The sequence below is a fragment of the Silene latifolia genome, chromosome 6 (assembly GCF_048544455.1).
Source record: "Silene latifolia isolate original U9 population chromosome 6, ASM4854445v1, whole genome shotgun sequence".
Classification (NCBI taxonomy): Eukaryota; Viridiplantae; Streptophyta; class Magnoliopsida; order Caryophyllales; family Caryophyllaceae; genus Silene; species Silene latifolia.
In genome coordinates this window covers 2,567,289-2,587,349 of record NC_133531.1, presented here as the reverse complement: position 1 = coordinate 2,587,349, position 20,061 = coordinate 2,567,289, and the positions used below count along the sequence as shown (strand labels likewise).

At 37.3% G+C, this 20,061-nt stretch overlaps 3 protein-coding genes across 6 annotated transcripts; 2 read left to right on the top strand and 1 right to left on the bottom strand.

Annotated features, from left to right (window-relative positions):
• Nucleotides 1–889: 889 nt before the first annotated feature.
• On the bottom strand, nt 890–7,694 carry LOC141585953 (uncharacterized). Of its 4 annotated transcripts, none has more exons than XM_074407033.1 (11): nt 7,246–7,694; nt 4,186–4,820; nt 4,006–4,095; nt 3,665–3,904; nt 3,116–3,337; nt 2,711–3,023; nt 2,170–2,495; nt 1,947–2,062; nt 1,735–1,838; nt 1,553–1,626; nt 890–1,298 (listed from the first exon to the last, which is right to left on the bottom strand). In XM_074407033.1, exons 1-11 carry the CDS (start codon nt 7,436–7,438, stop codon nt 1,152–1,154), a joined length of 2,460 nt encoding a protein of 819 aa, XP_074263134.1. In that variant the 5' UTR covers nt 7,439–7,694; the 3' UTR covers nt 890–1,151. The 4 variants fall into 4 exon arrangements, with proteins under 4 accessions (XP_074263134.1, XP_074263137.1, XP_074263136.1 ...); XM_074407036.1 differs by having other exon boundaries at nt 4,186–5,909; nt 7,246–7,648; XM_074407035.1 differs by having other exon boundaries at nt 4,186–6,029; nt 7,246–7,636.
• Nucleotides 7,695–9,917: 2,223 nt separating this feature from the next.
• On the top strand, nt 9,918–15,188 carry LOC141585952 (uncharacterized). The gene is made up of 3 exons (XM_074407032.1): nt 9,918–11,611; nt 13,412–13,673; nt 14,700–15,188. The coding sequence occupies exons 1-3, from the start codon at nt 10,530–10,532 to the stop codon at nt 14,898–14,900; spliced, it is 1,545 nt and encodes a 514-aa protein (XP_074263133.1). The 5' UTR covers nt 9,918–10,529; the 3' UTR covers nt 14,901–15,188.
• Nucleotides 15,189–16,891: 1,703 nt separating this feature from the next.
• On the top strand, nt 16,892–19,757 carry LOC141585951 (large ribosomal subunit protein eL43). Its single transcript, XM_074407031.1, has 5 exons — nt 16,892–17,174; nt 18,555–18,594; nt 19,087–19,175; nt 19,265–19,347; nt 19,493–19,757. Exons 1-5 carry the CDS (start codon nt 17,172–17,174, stop codon nt 19,554–19,556), a joined length of 279 nt encoding a protein of 92 aa, XP_074263132.1. The 5' UTR covers nt 16,892–17,171; the 3' UTR covers nt 19,557–19,757.
• Nucleotides 19,758–20,061: the final 304 nt, after the last annotated feature.

The following is a 20,061-nucleotide window of genomic DNA, read 5'->3' as shown; positions in this document are numbered from 1 at the left end:
TAACCCCTTGACTAGAAAATGACCCGACTAAAAATTACTTGTGTCCAAGATGATCCAATAACAACACATAAATAACAATTTTGCAAACGGAGATAACTTGAGCTGATCTTAACTGTATGTAAATCCGTAATGACCCGATCCACTCGAAAAAAGTGTGGGATGAACTATCAAGAGGTAAAAATGAAGTAATGACAACACAAGGAAATGAAATGGACAAGTTGAGAAAGTATAAGTGACAAGGGACATAGGGCATGTGCAATTGTGCATGTACATGTGCCTTGAAAGCTTTCAAACAAATAATGGTAATAGAAAATGACAGAAACATCAACAAAATGTTAGTATTATACCTTATGAGGCATTAACTACTTTATTTTCTTAAATATTTCAAAGTAGTTGGTGTATAATTATACTCCATTATAACTAGAAATGGGATCTTTTAATAAAATGGGATTTTTGTTTTCTTGTTTTGTTAAAATTTTAAAATTTATCCTTTTGTATGATTCGTCTTTTCTAAAATTCATCCATACTACGGCTAGCCATAGCCTCGATTTTGTCGATTTTGGTGACATCTTGACCTCGAGTTGCAAGAACCATGTAAAGAAAAGTCCAAATGAACAGGGCCTTACACTAGTATCGATTCAGAGTGGTGAAAACGCTGACAAATTTTTGCTCCTTTCAAAAGACGAGGAATAGATGCAAAGATTAATCCGCCAGAAAGCGACTTTGCCAAAATGGCACAACAGGGTTTGGACGTTGAGTTGAGAAAAGAAGTTTCAAGGCATGGCCAGAGACCGCGCCCTGGCTTTAAAAATACAACAAAAAAAACGACCGCTAAACACAATTTGATTATTAGGAATGATTTTGAGATGCGAAGAGGGAAGACGATAGCTGAGATAAAAGGCAACATTACAGTTAATTATCTTAAAACAAGAGTTTATTATCCCATTCAAAAATAGAACTTACATTTTTACATATATAAAAAAGGCACACCTACCAATCGTAAAAACTAGTCTCTAAACTACGTCTTAAAATCGTTGTGTAAAAGTTTATTCTTATCTCGTCTTCACACTTCATAGAAGCAAACCTTAATACCACACCGGTAGTGCCCTGGCCATGAACTGTTGAACTTCAGTCGGTTGATTACTCTATATTCAGTAGTAAGAGCTTGAACCTCCACCTCCCATGTAGCTACTACCGTTAACACCACGGCTAGAACTTCCGCCTCCCATGTAACTGCCACTGCCACTGCCACTCATACCTCGGCTTGAATACATTGTAGAATAGGAGCTACCACCGACCTGTGATGTTAGGCACTTACTGCATTAGTACTGGCGAGCTACTACTGAACGAAGGGAATAATGCCTGGCACATCTCTCTATCTCCACTTCAAAATAGAATAATTATCATAGATTTTTTTTTTGGCAACTGTAAAGGAAACCCGTCTTACATAATCATGGCTCGTTTAGCTAGTCGATGGGCCACTGAATTAAGGTTTCTAGGTGACAGAACAATAAACCTATCACACATATAGATGTTTCGAAATGGAACTTACGTCAGCCCCACGGGAACTATAGTCACCGCCATAACTTGAGGAGTACGGCCCACCATCGCTGCCACCGTAAGATCCTGAAACAGTGGTTAATAGCTTAACATGTTACACGCAATGAACATGACCAGGGTTTCCGTCTTCGATACATAACTCCTCAAAATTTGAAAAAGTGTACGAGGACATACCACCATAGCTCATTCCTTGACGGCTACTGTACAGCCCATGGGAGTCTTGAGCTGTTAAGGAACTTCTGCTACTGCTACTATATCCAACAGCAGATCTTCCCATTCTGTAATCAACACTTACAATTTAGTCAGGCAACACGAGAAAAGGAAGGGGGGAGGAAGAGGGAGAAGGAGAAAAAGAAAGAGCTAAATGCAACTTTAAAGATGCTAACCTATCACCATATGTGTCTCCATACTGTGAGGCACTTCCAGGCATATCATAGTCTAAACGTGCCCTTGAATGACGAACACTGTGACCAGGTTCACTGTATCGTGAAGGCGCATCATCCTACAATATAAATAGAAGATTAAAACATTTGCCAAAATATATAAGAATGAGAAAGTGAAATGAAATTAAATGGAGGATTACAGTAAGAACATATACTATAAACTAACCAAAGCACTATAAGGTCGCTTGGAACCAGATGCAGAATCATATTCACGAGGACGGCCTTCACGGTAACTTGAAGGTGGTCTTTCATAACGTTGGCTGTAGCTGTCATCTGAATAGGGTCTTCTCGCAGTCACAGCAGAGCGAGAAGCACTGCTCCTATGCGCATCAGAGTAGACAGGTGCACGAGCAGGAGGATAATCATCCCTATAAGATGGACGTCTCTCTGGTGGCAACCTAGAAGCGTAGTCAGCTGCAGCCCTGCTCCTGGGTGGCTGTTCTTCCCTTCTAGAATAGTCTCGGTTGAAACTACTCTTGGGAGGTGGAAGGGCTGTGCATGAAAGAGCTATGTGAAATTTCAAAATATAATGTCTTGAAAGATCAAGCCAACAGTGTGGTAAGGGCGGTCGGAGGTACGCAGCCTTACTCTTCTATTAACGACACAAAATTGATGGGTTTGAATGACCCCTAAGGAAAAATGTATTGGAAATTGCACTGAATTACCGCTACTTCACTTTAAAAAGAACTTGGGAGGAAGTTGCATACCAGGAGCTCTTCTCTTGTAAGACCTTGGTGGAGGCGGCAATGGCCTTGCTCTAGCTGGTAATGGTGGTGGGGGGCGTCTATCCCTAGGTCCCATAGGCCTCTTCATGTTACGATCAGCAAGTACTGGCGCACGATTTCCAAATCCTCTAACACGAGCAGGAAGAGGACGTGGTGGAAGTGGGCGATTCCAAGGAGCTCTGGGGCGCCGTCCAGAAGCACGACCAGCAGCTCGACTAGGCCTATGGTCAGCACGAGGTTGATTTTTACCTTTGCCCCGCTGCAGTGGCCTTGACAATCTGGCTCTTACTTTAGCCTGCAGACAAACAATTTTTAAAAAAGGCATATGAATATCTGAGAATGTCTACGTATGCACAGCAATTAAAACCAGCAAAATCAGTTTTCAACCTTGGAATCTCCTTCACCCAACTCAGCATTATTGATACTTTTAGCACATGTCACTGCTGCATTATGGGAGTCAAATGAAACAAATCCAAAATCCTTTCTTCTAGCAGATGGCATATTTCTAGCAAGTTCAACCTTTTCAACTTCTCCAAACTTACTGAGCAGGTTGCGGACACGGTCCTCATCCCATGAGGCAAGTAGACCATCGATAAACACAGTTTTGACCTAACATGTTACAGTCAAAATATACTCAATCAATACTTACTCCATATATCTAAACCACGCCTCCAATCCCAACCCAACCATCAGCGTACATTGGGGAAAGGAGAGACATCACTTAAATTTAAACAAACCATTGCTAACATAATGGAGTTAGAAATTGCATCAACAAAAAAAACGGAACATTCAACAAGCAAATAAAATAGCCAACCATAGTCACAAGGAGAAATTTGCAACCAATATATCACTATTGCATTAACGAGAAATATATATCACTATTGCATTTACTAGAACGTGAATAAATGACATCTTGCAGGCTCAATATCTTGTTACCTGTGCCATAATTTCATCTCCAGGATCAATGAAAGAATCTGCAAATGAAACTTTAGCGGGCCTTTCAATTCCCAATAAAACGTCCTTCTTCTGGAGACGTTTAAAAGCATCCATCGCTTCTGATCGGGAGGGGAACTCCAGAAAGGCAAAACCTCTATTCTTTCCTTCACTGTTACTATCTTCCACCAGCGTCAAATCCTCAATATTTTCTACGCCATAAGATTTTAATGTCTCTTTTAACTGGAATACAGATTAACATGGACGAATCAGAAATCAACAATGTAGCTCCTACCAATTAGTAAATTGAATCTGATGGGGATATTGGTCCACAGACTACTTACTTTTTCCTTTGTCCATGTCTTGCATATGTTTCCCAAAAACAGTGTATCGCTGTCTTGACTGGGCGTCACACCACATTGTTTTCCCTTCACCTGGAAGTTTTGGTGTTAGAAGTAATTCTACATAATTCTTGGTTTATAGGCAGTAGTCACTCAAATCTACAACAAGATCAAAACAAGTACCACTGGATTTTTAAGTTCTGTAACAGCACGCTTTGCTTGTTCGATAGTAGCAAAACGCAGGAAAGCAAAGCCCTTGTTCTTTTTGGTCTGAGGATTCTTCATAAGCCTGACTTCAGTAATCTCACCAACAACACTGAAAACTTCCTTCAAGTCTTCCTCGGTGGCATCTTTGTCTAACCCACCAACAAAAACTTCAAATTCCTTTCTTTTCCTCCTCTCTTTGACAACTTCATGATGTTCATGTTCTTCTGCAGCATCAACCAAATCAGTATGGCCGTGGTCTTGCTCCTCATTATGCTCATGAACTTGCTCTTCATCATGCTCATGATCTTGCTCCTCCTCATGCTCTTCCTCAAGATCATGGCCATCACTCACATCGGCCTGCTCATCATCTTCTCCCTCATATTCCTCTGGAACATCATCCATATCCTCCTCAACCATGTCACCCTCCTCAACTTCTTCACCCTCCACAACTTCCTCCACTACTTCATACCCTTCTTCCTGGAAATCTTCTTGGTCAACATCCTTATCATCATAATCACCACCATACTCTTCTGGTTCATACTCTGGTTCATTATCCTCAAGGTCTAGGCGTTCCCCTCTTTCGTATTCATCCTCTTTAACCTCATCTTCCTCTGTAAGAAAAGAGAGGTTGAAACAAATACTGGCCTAGTTAACATGCTGTCCCCAGAGTGAGCGAATAGAAGTTCCAAAGAGTTGGGTGAGCATAAAAAAGAAACCCCCGCTAAACCTTGCAGTTCCAGTATCAAACACAATATTAACATGGTCAAATCTAATCAATTATAAAACAGTACGAAGTAGCATGTCTCATGTTCATGTACATGGGGTACATCTTTCAGTCAGATCCAAAACCTGCTACTCTGGTTCCATGGTTAAACCCTTGTGGTGTAAAATGGGAAGCGCCTAATGAAGTGAGCATTGAACAATCTCTACTTATCAAACCTCAGAAGCAGTGACAGAATCTTAACTCATTTCTGAACATGTTTCAGCTATGAAAAGACAATTTCCATTTTATAGGACCATTAAAGGTGTTATATGCTGTATGCACACTTGAACTTAAGATGTTGGTTGGAAGATCTTGTACATAATAATGCAAGAAACAAGTCAAGACATAATAACAATGATCACTGAGAACTCGCATTCCCTTTTATACATACGCACATATGGGAGCTCATCCGCTACTATAAAGCATACATAAATCTATCATGAATGGAGGGAGCATTCACAAAACTTTCCTTATTCTTTTGTTTCCCATCAGCACATCTACTTCGGGATGTAGGAAGCAAAGGGTTCCTTTCCCTCTAGATACAAGTTTTTCTTATGCACATCATGTGCAAACTTGTGAAAGTTAAATCAAATTCTGAATTCCAGTAATCTGTCATGCTTATGAAGTTATGTCTGAATATAAGTTGTACGCTGTGGGTTAAAGGATTCATCCACTCCATTACGACAATATTTTCCACATGTTACACGCGTCAAATATTCAATAGTCCCTTCCTGGGACAGTAAATAACCCGCTTCGAGGGCATAGAAGACTTGGGGAAATAATCCCAAATGTAACAATACACAGGCATGTTGCATTATTCCAATGTGCAGTTAAGTGTAAAGCATCTGACTTTACAGCATTAAGAGTAAAGCCAACCAATACCACGCATCATCAAAGGTAATACATGACCCCACTGCTCAAAACTTTCGCCCCCACCCTAAACATCCAAACAGCGAAGAAAGGAATAAGTTCAGCACATATAGTTCACTCATGTTAAAGTATCATATCTTGTTCTCCATTGGTTCGATGATTTAATTACTTGAAGCCAACCACCAACCTTTAAGAAAAGAATGCGATAATATCTATTTAACTTTTCACGATAATCAAGCCTAATATACTGAGTAACCAACAAAGATAAAAATCAACGCACATACTAAAACATATACAAGTTGAAAGAACAACCAACAATACATACAACAAAATAGTTCGATACAACTACAATATTTGTTACTGCCTTAGCACTATCAGATAGAAGAATATTCATACGGATCATTATTTCAGTTTTCACCCTCCCGATCCAAATTAAAACATTATTATCAGAACCAACATTCAAAGTACAGATTTTTCTCTCCTAGCGCACGTTTGGCTATGATTCCTACCAATTACTACAAATATATTCAAAGTAAAACCACTCATCAACGGTCATGTAACTAAGTGGGTTAACCAGGGGAGGTCGCCCCCCAAACATTCAAAAACAAGTATTTTGTCAAAAAATTGACTTTTTTTCTAGTTTTCTGTTTAGCATTACCACTCCACCCCCTAAAATTTATCGCCGCCTTAACTACAAATCTTGGATCCGCCACTGCCCATCAATTTCCATCACCTTAAAGCACGCATCTTTATTTTTGTCAAGTTTGAAGTAATTTATCAGCTGGGTTTGACTAATTGACAACAAATTCAAATTTTATAACCTATATTCAAATCAAATCAAATTCAACCTTAAATCAAAAATCCCCAATCATTCAATTTCTCAGCTTAGGTTGACTAATGTTAAGAATATAAAACCGATCTTGGACTCCAACCATCAGCTTAAGCTTTTGGTTGAGATGGTTTCATGACATGGTATCATAGCCAGTGTGACCAACAGGTCATGGGTTCGAATCTCACCCCCACAATTCTAAAGTGGAATATTAGCACCAGGTATGGGTTTGAATCTCACCTCCAGTTGCATCCACACTTCAAGCCCAAAGGGCATTCGTGTGAGGGGGCGTGTTAGAGAATAAAACCGATCCTGCGACTCCAACCATCAGCTTAAGCTTTTGGTTGAGATGGTTTTGTGATAACTAATTAACAACATAATTTCATATCCTCAAAACCTACAATCGAATCAAATCAAATCAACCCTACATCTAAATCCCCAATCTTTTAACAGATCATAACAACACAAACAAATTAAATCTTTAACAATCAACATATAAATCAAAACATAATCACCAATAAAACAAACACAAAAACAATAAATTTATCACAAATTGAACAAAAAATCAACTTACTTTTCATAGGAACAGATCCATTATCTTCAGATTTCTGCGTAACAATCAAGTCAACAGAATTAATCTTATTACTATCATCATCTTCAACCCTAGCTTCAGCTTGCTTGACATCAACAACTTTCGAAACACCTTTCCTAGCTGCCCTCTTCGCCGCCGTACTCGCCGGCGTCGATTTCTTTGATTTCGGAGGCATAATTTCTAGGTTTACAAAATTAATTACTTTCTTCTGATACGATTGCTTAAGAAAAACTTAATCGATACGTTAATTGAAGAAAAGAAGAGAGAGAATTAGGTGCAAATCGAGAAATTTAAGGGAAAGTAGAAAGAGAATGGGGAGAAATTGGGGATTTTATAAAATTAGGGTTAATCGTAGAAAAGGGGGCTTACTTTTAATAGGAGGTTCACCTTATAATTTGGTTTTTAGGGTTTTTTTCTACACCGCTTGATGTGGATCTTATTCCTCTTGCCATTTCTCGTGAATTTTTCCTCCTCCCGTCATTCTCATGCAAGACTGTCTTACGTAGTAGAGCTGGCAAATAATGACGTCACAAAAAAAACACGACATGAATCCGACATGAAACTAACGGGTTTGGGTTAAGACTTAATGACCCATTTATGTAAGTGGGTCAACACGAACACGACATGATATTTAATAGGATTGGGTTTTGGTTGAGCTCTCTAAACACGAAGCCGACACAAATGACCTGTTTACAAAATTAATCCTAATTTTTCTTGATCCTCTAGTCTCACGTAAATTTTCATAAATTCTTGTTTGAGACGGATGTAAAAACGGGTCAATTATATTGCTAACTAGTTTGAAAGACGTTGTACGAGTTAATTAACTTAATTATTTAAAAAGAAAATTATAAATATACATTATTAGTTTGGTATTCCAAAATTCATTTTTAAAAATGAATGAGTCTGATTTACAAACAGATATATTCGTCTAAAATGAGACTAATTATATATAAATATTGTGTAACAAGTTTTTCAATACAAATATTATTTCTCGGCTGAGTAGAAATTTAGTTATTAATAAATTTGTTTTACGAACTAATTAAAAGAGGTCAATTTGTCTGAGAATACCATTAACAAGACACGCTCACCTATCTTTATCAAATAAACTTCCAATGAATAAATTGCATTTCATTAATATAAGTAGTCCTACATACGTATTCTTTTGAGCTTGTTAAAACTTATTACTATGATACCAAGCCTCGAGTCTCAAATCTTAACATAACTTTAGAACTTACCTTAAATAGTGTTAGTTGGGTGATTTATCTTGACCACGTGACCAATACATGGTCACTTTTCGCTTACCCTAATTCAGTATGTGAAATGTTGTCCAAGACTGGAAGTATCTAATTGTCTTTAAGTTTTATTTTTTATAAGTTTTGACTACTTTTCAAACAGTTTTGAAGTGAAACTTTAAAAATATCTTATATAAATTTTTCGTCAAAGTTTGAACATTTTTAGAAAATATATTTACAAACTAATGATGTCTTTGTACTATTTAATAATGTTATTTATTAACGATCAAATTTTTATTTCAAATATTCATAGAATTAAATGATCTTTGCATTGTACCGTTGTATCAATATGGGTTGGTTCTAATGGAAGAGTCCACCTTTTAACCTTGAAATCAGGGTTCGGTTTCCATTTAATTGAAATATAAGCCATGTTTGTAGGCGATCTGTAAACACTGTTTTATTCCTAAGTCCTCGAAGAGGTCGGTGATCTACCTTGACCCTAGACTACTTAAGGTCTATCCTTAAACCTAAACTTTTTTATGTATTACGCATAAGCAATCAAGATATATATTTCTTTTCAATACATACTGTATTCGTTTTAATGAGGTTATCGATTATATATATTGTTTGACGGAGGCCCGACTAAAGGTCACATTAGTTGGGCTGGATCGGTCGTTATATAGACTATCACGACTTATTTAATTAGTATAATTCATTTTGATATTGACAATTGCTCAATTATATTTATTCGTCGAATATTGTACATGTATCATTAACAACATATACCGCATCCCTCGATTACTATTGTGATTTGTTGTATCTCTACTGTCAACATGGTCAATGAGTAGCTACATCATATGTGACTATGTAGTAACGGTTGAATTTGTGTTTATAATTTGTTTTTACAATCTGCTTATGATGAAATTAATTTGCTGTTTATCAAATAGGGCCTTAAACTTATTGTGTAAGTGAATACAAAATTTGGAATCACCTAACCTACCAACAAAATTATTGAAGTTATGCCCTGCAAAAACCATGGTTATCTTTTATGTTAAAGACATTATGACCTTTTTTGCATATTCGTGCAACAACGTTAGATAGTTACAAAGATCTTATGTCTTAATTGATCTAGTACGAGTTAAAACTTGTTAATTGTCACAATGACATATTCTTTCTACCATAATGATATATTCTAGAATATAAACTACAAATCAGAATAATTTTATTAAATTCTCACCAACTTTAAATGTTGAATTTAAATCATCAGTTATAATCTATATAAAGGAAATTTCCACATTAATCGGACATTAAACATTTTTTAAGTTTCTCTAATCAATTAGGACATTAGATGTAGTAGATGTTACAAGTAGATTAAATAAAGTAAAAAAGAAAAGAAAAAAACAAGGACAACACTAGATTTTCTCATCCTTTATTGCCAACAAGAACATGATTTCTGGTTTCAAAAAATAATTTCCCACATTTTTCTGACCGCAAAAGGCTCAGAAATCATCACTTTTTACCTCCAAATAGAAATAGATTTACAAAAATAAAATAATTTCATAGAATAAACAAATATTCCATGGTATATCATAGTATCATACTTTAGATATATATTCATCAACATCACTTCTTTTACAAAAATCAAGAAAACCCAGATACATAAATCTATAGATAACTCAATAAAGAAAGAAAATTCAAAAAAAAAAAAAAGGATTTGTAGTGTTATTTTGATAAAAAAAGATTGAAACTTGGATATTATTTCAATAAAAAGTGGTGATTTGTAGTGATTTTGATTAAAAAGATTGAAAATTTTGTATTAGTTCAATAAAAAGAGGTGATTTTTAGTGTTATTTTTGATAAAAATATTGAAACATTTTGATAATTTCAATAAATAGAGGTGATTTTTAGTGTTGTTTTGATAAAAAGTTTGAAACTTTGATATCATTTCAATAAATAGAGGTGATTTTTAGTGACATTTTGATAACAAGATTGAAATTTTGATAATATTTCAATAAAAAGAGGTGATTTTATTATATGCATCAGAAGAAATCTGAAGTTCAGATCGGTAAAGAAAGCAGTGGCATTTCTTCCGATTTTAACCCTAGTCCACCATTGTTATTAACTTCATTAATGACCCAAATTGACCCAAATTCTAGGGTTTTGGATCTCACCCATGTACAAAATGATCAAAATTTTGGGTCAAATTTATCACCTTCAGCAACAACACCACATAAAAGAAATACCCCAATGATGAACCCTAATAATTCTATTGTAAAGTCTCCAACTTTACCAATTTCACTTAAAGATTACCCTTTTTCAGTAACACCCACCTCAAATTTGAAGGCTTTTTCATTGGATTATTATGCAAGATGGGCATTGTCTTTGTTGGTAGTGTTTTCGACGGCGAAATCGACAGTGTTTAGGGTAGTAAAGGGTTTGGGTCAATTACAAAGACTTAGGGCTCATATAAGATTGGTATTATTGCTTGCATTGCCATTTTTTTACTTCTTGGTTTCGCATCCAAGTCACTCTTTTATTCTTGATTTTCTATCTGCATTTGCATTTTCAGCTGCCCTTTTGTTTTCCCTTAATCTTGCACTTCCTAGATTGCCTTCAATTAGGGTGTTTTTGAATAGATCATTTCATTTCCCAATTAAGCTTAAGTCAAATTCTTCAAGGATTCCTAGGCATTTGCCTGTTTTTTGGAGTATTGGGTCGAAGGCGAAATTTGATAAGAAATCGACTTCGGGGTGTTTGGTGCAAATTTATAGCAATGGGGATGTATATGAGGGTGAATTTCATGAGGGGAAATGTTCAGGAAGTGGGGTGTATTATTATTGCATGAGTGGGAGGTATGAAGGTGATTGGATTGATGGGAAATATGATGGGTATGGGGTGGAAACATGGGCTCGAGGTAGTCGGTATCGAGGGCAATATAAGCAAGGTCTTAGACATGGGTTTGGTGTGTATAGGTTTTATACAGGAGATGTGTATGCTGGTGAATGGTTTAATGGGCAAAGCCATGGTTGTGGGATTCATACTTGCGAGGATGGTAGTCGTTATGTTGGTGAATTCAAGCGAGGTGTTAAGCACGGGCTTGGTCGCTACCATTTTAGGTAATTTTGTGTGCTCATATATTTCTCTTTTTCAATGATGGTGTGGTTTTCTGCAATGTTGACTTGTTTCACTAATGCTTTGTCAATGATAACCCTATGGTTGCTTCATTATGCCTGATAGCCTGATAGGTGTATTTTTTTTTATAGCCGTGAGTCCAGAGTCATGGTCTCATGTTGCTCTATATGGGTTATTTTGCAATTTAGCTTGATGTTTGTGATAGCAAATGTTTGCTTTCTATTTCTGTTTGTTAAATTGTTAATGCATTACATCTAAAGTAAGCATCCTTCATTCTTGCGATGGGAGTTTTCTATCTAGAATTATTCGCTAGGTTGTGTACATCCGGCCCGTCTTATGCCATTTGCAGGAGCCCTAGATGCACAACGTCTATGTTGTTGTTATGAGAAATTTGAAAAAGTTCACAAAATTGTAAACATCATATCCTGTAGTGAAGGTCAGTGTTGTGTATCAGGGTGTTCAATGTGTTCTTGGAAGAGGACGCATTGAAATAAGGGGACGGAAGTCTTCATACGCCTCAACTAATTTTTTTCGAAAAATTCACACATACATTACTCCCGTTGTTTTCTTATATATATTATGGGCCTTAACTTGAGATCTAGAGCATGGCCACTTCCTACTTGAATCCATTAGACAACCATGGTTGTAACACCCCACGTTAATTGAAGAGGCCCATTGATAAACTTAAATGACTAGTGTTTAAGGGGATTGAAAGTATTACTCATATCAACATAGTGCACTCTCTTTTCTGGTTATCCATGCGAAAGAACTCCACAGTTAAGCCAAGCCAGCTCAGGCTAGGAGTAGTCTTAGGATGGGTGACCTCCTGGGAAGGTTCCCGGGATACGCATGAGTGGGGACAAAATGCGTTGAAAAGGACCCGTGTTGATCTGTCTGCGAGCTACCATGAGTGACCGCTCCCGACCCAGAGTTTGGGCCGGGGTGTTACAATGGTGGTGTGATGACGGAATAGTTATAGCAGCATGAGTTATAGGTTGTAGGTCTTGTTTACAAAATTCGTCTATTATTTTTTTTGATAAGGCTTGAGAGACTTGTTTCTCTTTGTCCAGACTCCATTATATAGCTTAACCCATTAACTCTCTCTGATCATAAGAGCTTATAGCTCTGTAGTCTGTAGTTAGTAATCTAATGAGGCAGAAAAACAGTATGATGACTGCATTGGAGTAACAGCTGTATCCAGTGAGTGAGGAAATTTTCTTGCTGTTAATATATCTCCTGCAGGTTCTTGTTCGTATCTGAGGTTACAAACCATATTATTAATAATGTATTAGTATTTGTGGTTTGTAAGGATATTATTAATACTCAAGTATTTTTTAACCATAAGAAAAGTGACGTATGGAGTCTATTTACTACGAGCCTATATAAAACTATGATGGGTTATACTTCACTGTTTTTTTTACAAACAATCAGGAAACATAAATGAAGTTTAGTGTGCTTCATTTTCGTGCTCTAAGTTCTTTTTATTTCTTTCCGTTAGCCCCTCCCCAACGCTCTTAGTCCTACTTGCGGTACATTATCATTCACTCATGATCTTACCGTTTAAACCAATAAACTCTAGGAACCCTGATGGCGGCTCAATACTACCACCTGTTTAGTATTGGGTAGATTATGATGTATTGGGTGATCGCTTGGGCAACTTTGTTGTTTGGATAGTTTGAATGGATGGTGTCCTTAAATGCCGTGATTTAACTTGAATTGTATGCAAATACGTTTAAGTACTTCCAATTTCGATATGATAGTTTGTTCGTCTTGGTATGCTTCAGGAACGGGGATACATATGCTGGAGAATACTTTGTCGACAAAACACATGGGTTTGGGGTGTATAAATTTGCTAATGGGCATAAATATGAAGGAGCTTGGCATGAAGGTAGGAGGCAAGGACTTGGAATGTACACGTTCCGAAATGGAGAAACCGAAGCAGGACACTGGCATAATGGGATACTTGATGTTCCTAGCACACAAAGTGTTATGTCTCCTGTGTCTCCTGTTGGTGTTAATAACTCCAAAGTTCTCAACGCTGTCCAGGTAAGCTTTATTTTTTTATGGAGTAGATTACGGACGATTTGTATGAACTCATGTAATGAGTTAGTTGTGTGGGATTTTTGGTAGCAACGATCTTAAATTTTAGTGTCATGTAGACATGTAGTAAACAAATATCTGGCTCTTTCAATGGGACTGTCCCATTTGTAAAGCGTCAAGTTTTTAGTTAGGGAAATAACCTTTCTAACTCTCATAATTTGAATCAAGCAACGCCTTTGACTAATACAACAACATCAGAGCCTTAATCCCAAAAATGATCTGGGGTCGGCTACTTAATTAGTCTTATCGACTCTATCCTCCCTTAACAACTGCTTCCACATGTTTTTTTCTATATTTGGCTATTTGCGCCAAAGTTGATCGGATCGCTTTTAAAGAACGGGTAGTTTGTGCCTTTGTGAGCCGTCGAATGATATTTCGGGCTTCTCTAGACCGTGTTAACAGTGAGTCAAGCAGACACGGCCAAAGTTATAATGTTGTTCTAAATTGGTTTCTATTACTGTCCAATGGCCATCACATGAAGATAGTGATACTTACCTGCTTGATTTACTGGTTTGCTATACTTCGTTAAAATGGACGTCGTCTTAGCAGAGCTGGTGCCATTGTTGGGGATAACTTTTCCTAAAGGCATAATTCTGTATTAGTTTTGCTCTTAGGTTATAATTGTTAGTTTAGTCTCGTTTTGTTTTGCTGCTTTGTTTATTTTCGCTGGAAATTTGCTGATTAGAGACAACAATATCTATATGAAAACAACAAATGATGGGATTTGTTTAAGATCCTTTCAAAGCCGAGTTCCTTTTTTAATCGAATTATAGTTTTTTTGGTATAAAATGACCATGGGTTCAATTTTGGTTTTGATGCTGAGAATTTCAAACCCGAGTTACGAGTACCATTGTCCAATGACTTTATGAGCTTAGCTAGCCTAGTTATAATTTTGAAAGAGTTAACAATGTCGTTAGAATCATCAGTTGTTATCTTGTCGAACTAACAATTGATATGATCTATGTGAGCCAGGAAGCAAGAGTAGTGACAGAGAAAGCGTATGATATAGCAAAAGTCGACGAGAGGGTAAATAGGGCAGTGGCTGCAGCAAACCGAGCAGCTAATGCTGCCAGAGTTGCCGCTGTCAAAGCTGTTCAAAACCAACTCCACCATCATGCCACACGTGACCGTTTTCCAATTCCAATGGTTTTACGCAAGACTACTCATCAATAATTGGCTTGGCTCTTCCACTACTTGCTTAACTAGAGAAGGTCTAACACATTACTCTAATGTACGACGACAATGGTCTTTTTTCTGTAGTGTTTTCCCATTTTGTAGCTTCCCCTGTAGTTATTTTGGGGAAGACATGGGTTTTACTTGTTACAGTTTTAGCTAAACCTTCAGTCTGTAAAAATGTGTGTAGTCAATGTTACTGCAGCTGGTCATACAAACCTTTTTCCAGCTAGTGTTGTATGCTTTTGACTTCACATTGTTAATGAAATCTAATTGTTCCATTCAAAACCGCCTATGTATTTTTTTTTTTGGTGTTGACCAAGAGTATTCTCTATCGACAACTGGGGCAATCTCATTCCAAAGTTTGGCCTTTTCATTCGCAAAGTCAGGAATCGAACTCCTGACCACTTGTTTAAGAGATGAGAGCCCTTACCATTCACACCAGCCAAGTTTGGTTCAACACCGCCTATGTTGTCAATTGCTACTCTCTCAGGTTGTTGCTTTTGTTTTTGGATAAATTTTGCAAATGTCGACTTGTTACGACTGAGGGAGTAATTAGCAAATGCCCTTGGGAATAATCGACATTATTGGCTTCAATACTCATTAGCACTCATGTTCGTCAATCTGTTTAGGTTACTGAATTGCAGGTGCACTAGCAACTGCTATTCTTCCCTGTCAGACGTCAGTGAGCTTCTCGATATTGATGTACAGGGTTAACTATCCGTCCTTCTGAAATTAACTGCATAAACATTGCTAATGTTTGAGATCAGGGAGATAATAATGCTCAATCAAAACATTAGAGCATGTTTGAATCTCATTCGGTCATCCAATGTGGACTTTTTTTTTTTTTTTATCTCTGTTCTACTTCATGGTTTTCAGGATGCGGAGATAACGTGGTTCTGCTTCGCCATGCATGTGCCGTGTGTTCTCTCCAAGAGTCCTTCCGAGGGACTCTGGTAGCTGTGAAGCATGAATGACTATGACAGTATGACTTCATTGTTGGGCCATAGAAATTCAAACCTGAGAAACAAGAAGGAAACTGTCATCAGAGGTATGAAATTGGAAATCAAGGGTTCCTGAGAGAAGCTTCGATGCTGAAGTAGTATTAATTCCGAAATGAGCTGCTCGAAGACTTAACATGCATTATCATCACTGATGAAACTAGCTTTAATTAGAGATCTTTGATTCAAGACCATGTTAAGCCGTTAAGATAATATGGTTAGTAGGAATATCTCATATTAACATATCTAGATTGTCTTCAACTATTCATTAGACACGTTTGAACTAGACCTGTAAACCAGGTCTACGGGTCAAGTCAAATACGGGTTGGGTTAGATATAGGTCACGGCCGAGTTAGAGTCAGAATACGGGTATCGACCCTAAAATAACAGGTCATTTTGGGTCGGGTTAAGTGCGTCGTCGGGTCAAAATTTTCGGGTCTTGACCCTTGAAAAGGGGACAGATCGAGTTTTCGGATCGGGTTAGAATTTGAAAGGTCTAGTTTGAACTATGAGAAAAGGACAAAGACAGGACATTAACAGGTTATCACGAATCTCGATACCCTCTAGAACATGTTTTAGGTAACATTGTACTCCCTTTGTCCTAGGGGTTGTTTGGTTGACCAAGGAACTTAATTTTCCTAGAAAAATACAATTCATGGGAATTAAGTTCCCTCATCCAATTCGGGTGAATTTCGGAAAAGTGTTTGGTTGCTCATGTAGGAACTTCCAATAACCAAGGGGGGAGTAGGTAAGCAACTTCCTACATCATGTAGACATTGGAAGTTCCTGGGAAGTTCTAATTTCTACATTTTCCAAAATTTATGGCAACCAAACAACCCATGTTTTTCAAAATCATGAGATTTTCCAATGCCTATGTTTTCTAAGTGGCAACCAAACGACCCCCTAGTCATTGATTTACCTTTGATTTTGCCACAAAACCAACCAATGAGGAGGGGACTACTTATTGGATGACAAGTTGACAACTGGACCAAATTAATTTTGGATAATTAAATTGTTAGCGGAGAGATAAGCAATTAAATGAGGCCCGTAAAATAAATTAGATAAACAAATGACTGGAACACGAATCCGAAAGGCGAAAGACATTTAGCCCAACAACAAAAGAGCATCAAGACATGATGCATAAACCAAACTAAAAGCCCATTAAAAAGAAAAGCAACACGTAAACCCTAATCGAAAAATATAAAACCCTAAAACCAATCTCAATTCACTTTTCTCCGTCACATTTCTCAGGTTTCTTCATCCTTTCGAAATGGTACTTTCTCTCTCTTCATTTTCGTCTTCCTTTCCTCTAATTCTTTGCTAATTTTTTCTTTAATTTAATTTGAGTTTATTGTTGTTGCGCATGATTAAGTAGCAAATTGCTTTTCGCGTTATATATTTGGTAATAGTGACATACTCGCTCCGTCTCAATCATTTATTTACCGTTGATTAAAATACGTCTCGATGTTTTGGACTGAGGAATTAGCAAATTATAGTTGTATTAGTTTATTTGATTGCTTGATGATTTAGATATAGAAGTGCATTAAACGACATTAAACCTTATCAGGTAGAGTAATTTTGGCGGGTGATGAAACGGAACACTCGTTTTTTTTTTTCCGATTGAATATGTGATGCAATTGTATGCGTAGTTTAATCTATGTTACTCCGATACATCACTTAGTTGCCTTATTCCATATCCGATACATATTTTGTCAGATACGATACTTTGATACTTTATTTAAGATCAAAATAATGAAAATTTCGCACAAAATAGCTGATACTCCGATAGGTATTTTGTCGAATACGAGTAGACGAGTTTGAGTAACACAGAGTTTAACACTTCCGATGCTTTATTTTGCCTATGTTGGTTGTAGATAGATATTTGGAAGCAATGTATCTTTTATAAGATTTCTAGTCCAGATGATCGGGTGTAGCTTAACTCATTATTCGTTGGTATTTGAGTATGATGGAATAAAGCAATAATGTCGTACCAAATTTGTTGGACCTTTGTAGCTAAGGTGCTCTGTTGAATCGTTCCATTTTATTTGGGGAAAATTATTTAGAAACAAAGGCGAGTGGGAGACGTGAGTCACGGGACTATTTTAATTTTGTATGTAAAAACAAGCCTAAATGCAAATGAAGCAAATATAGAAGATGGCGCGGATATGAAGTTTAAGACATTTGCTAAGATTGGGTGGGAGTAACATTTAGTTGATGCAATCTGCTTTCCATTATATTTCATTTAGAAATAGTCTCCTTACATTTGTTGACATATGTTAGGATTGTTTACAGTTGACCTCCCTTACCTTGTCCTTTAGACGGGAGTCTCAGAGAGACGGAGACTATGATTAAATGTGAAGTTTAGTCTTGGTTTTGCCTTGTACAAAGGCCAACAACTCGAATAAATAGTCGAGCCGGGGATGGCCCAGTCGTTACGTGCAGTTTGCATATTAGAAGACACTAGTTGAGGTCATTTGTGCTCTTTACTGTTCTGGCAAACAGACTGAAACATAACATCACGATTGCTTTTACTGCATCTCTTACACAGTGATCTGGCAGTACATATCTTTTGGAATTATATTTCGGCCATGTATGCTGAGTGATAGTTTTGCTTAGTTGCTGTAGTGATTGTTTTTTTTCAACTCACTGGCAGGCCAAAAGAACAAAGAAGGTTGGCATCGTCGGGAAGTATGGTGAGAAACGAAATTTCTCCACTTTTTTTTTCCGTATTTGGTTGTGTGATGTGCACCTAAGATCGGTTAGTGTCTTAGTGATGATTTTGACCACCAAAAATTTCCATTCTGACTGCTGTGTCCCTTTCATATACTCCCTCCGTCCAGATCATTTTTTTACCTACACTGTTTTGGGGTGACCCAGTCAATTATTTACCTTTCTATTTTGGGAAAGCCTTTGATCAACAGTTTGATCATTCGCACTCAATTTGGTCTTTGTTCCTCCTCTAACTCTTTCTTTGGTCTTTGTACAAAAATCAAAGGTAAACAATTGACTGGGACGAAGGGAGTTTGAGTTTGTTTGCTGGCTGTCATTTCTCTGCCGGTAAATAATTGACCGGGACGGAGGGAGTATATTGACTCTTTGAGTAGCACTATGGTTTTAAATGAGATGATTGTTTTGAATTTCTTTGTTTGGAACATCAGAAGTGTACTAAATAATGAGATTTATAGGTACCCGTTATGGTGCCAGTCTCCGTAAGCAGATTAAGAAGATGGAGGTATCTCAGCACAGTAAATACTTCTGTGAGTTCTGCGGCAAGGTAATGTTTCTAGCTATTTGTAGTTGTTCCTTTTGGCCTTATATCATGTGTGTATTTAGGTTCTCAATGCTGAAATGTTAATATTTCAGTACGCTGTGAAGAGAAAGGCAGTCGGTATCTGGGGTTGCAAGGACTGTGGAAAGGTCAAGGCTGGTGGTGCTTACACTTTGAAGTAATTATCTGCCCCTACGCATCTTCTTTACATTTTTTTTTTGTGAAATTTAATGAACGGAATGACATAATGTCGTATAGAGTTACATTAGCTAAAAGTATGGAGTCACTATTACCTTAACTAACCTTTCTCTTTAATGTTGCAGCACCGCCAGTGCAGTGACAGTCAGGAGTACAATCAGGCGTTTGAGGGAGCAGACCGAGAGTTAAATTGCTTTAACAGAGATCAGTTCCAGCAGAGTAGTGCTCGATAACTTTGTATTGTGGTTAGTTTAAAGCTGTATGTTCGATCACTTTTTTTGAACCTCTGGAAGATTGTTATCCATAGTTAAGAAACTAGAGTCATTTGAGTTCTGTCTCATTGGGATTTACCCCCGAATCCATTCGTAGTGATGCATTTCTTATTTCCAAGCCTGTCTTTCTGATTTTGTTTGTTATGCTTATCTTCATTGTCGGGGTTAGTGACGTGATTCCTCTCTGCCGCGCCTGCCTTTGCTTCAAGAGAAGCACAACAATATTAAATATGACGGTGAGGGATTATCGCTTTTGCATGCCCCTAACCTAATTTTGTGGCTTTCGAAAGTTGCAATTGTGTTTAGTTAAAGCTTGAACCCGTTATCCTTCACAAGCGTAAATCGAGGTGACATGCAGCCATAAATGTTTGCTTCAAGACAAGCGTAAATCGAGGTCACAAGCGTAAATCGAGGTCACTCGA

Coding starts and splice junctions, on each gene's coding strand:
- LOC141585953 (XM_074407033.1), bottom strand. CDS start 7,438: ATGCCTCCGAAATCAAAGAAATCGACGCCGGCGAGTACGGCGGCGAAG. Junction 4,096..4,185: donor CAGAACTTAAAAATCCAGTG/GTACTTGTTTTG, acceptor CAAAACTTCCAG/GTGAAGGGAAAACAATGTGG. Junction 2,063..2,169: donor AGCGACCTTATAGTGCTTTG/GTTAGTTTATAG, acceptor TTTATATTGTAG/GATGATGCGCCTTCACGATA.
- LOC141585952 (XM_074407032.1), top strand. CDS start 10,530: ATGCATCAGAAGAAATCTGAAGTTCAGATCGGTAAAGAAAGCAGTGGC. Junction 11,612..13,411: donor CTTGGTCGCTACCATTTTAG/GTAATTTTGTGT, acceptor GGTATGCTTCAG/GAACGGGGATACATATGCTG. Junction 13,674..14,699: donor AAGTTCTCAACGCTGTCCAG/GTAAGCTTTATT, acceptor TATGTGAGCCAG/GAAGCAAGAGTAGTGACAGA.
- LOC141585951 (XM_074407031.1), top strand. Junction 18,595..19,086: donor TGGCATCGTCGGGAAGTATG/GTGAGAAACGAA, acceptor TGAGATTTATAG/GTACCCGTTATGGTGCCAGT. Junction 19,176..19,264: donor TCTGTGAGTTCTGCGGCAAG/GTAATGTTTCTA, acceptor TTAATATTTCAG/TACGCTGTGAAGAGAAAGGC.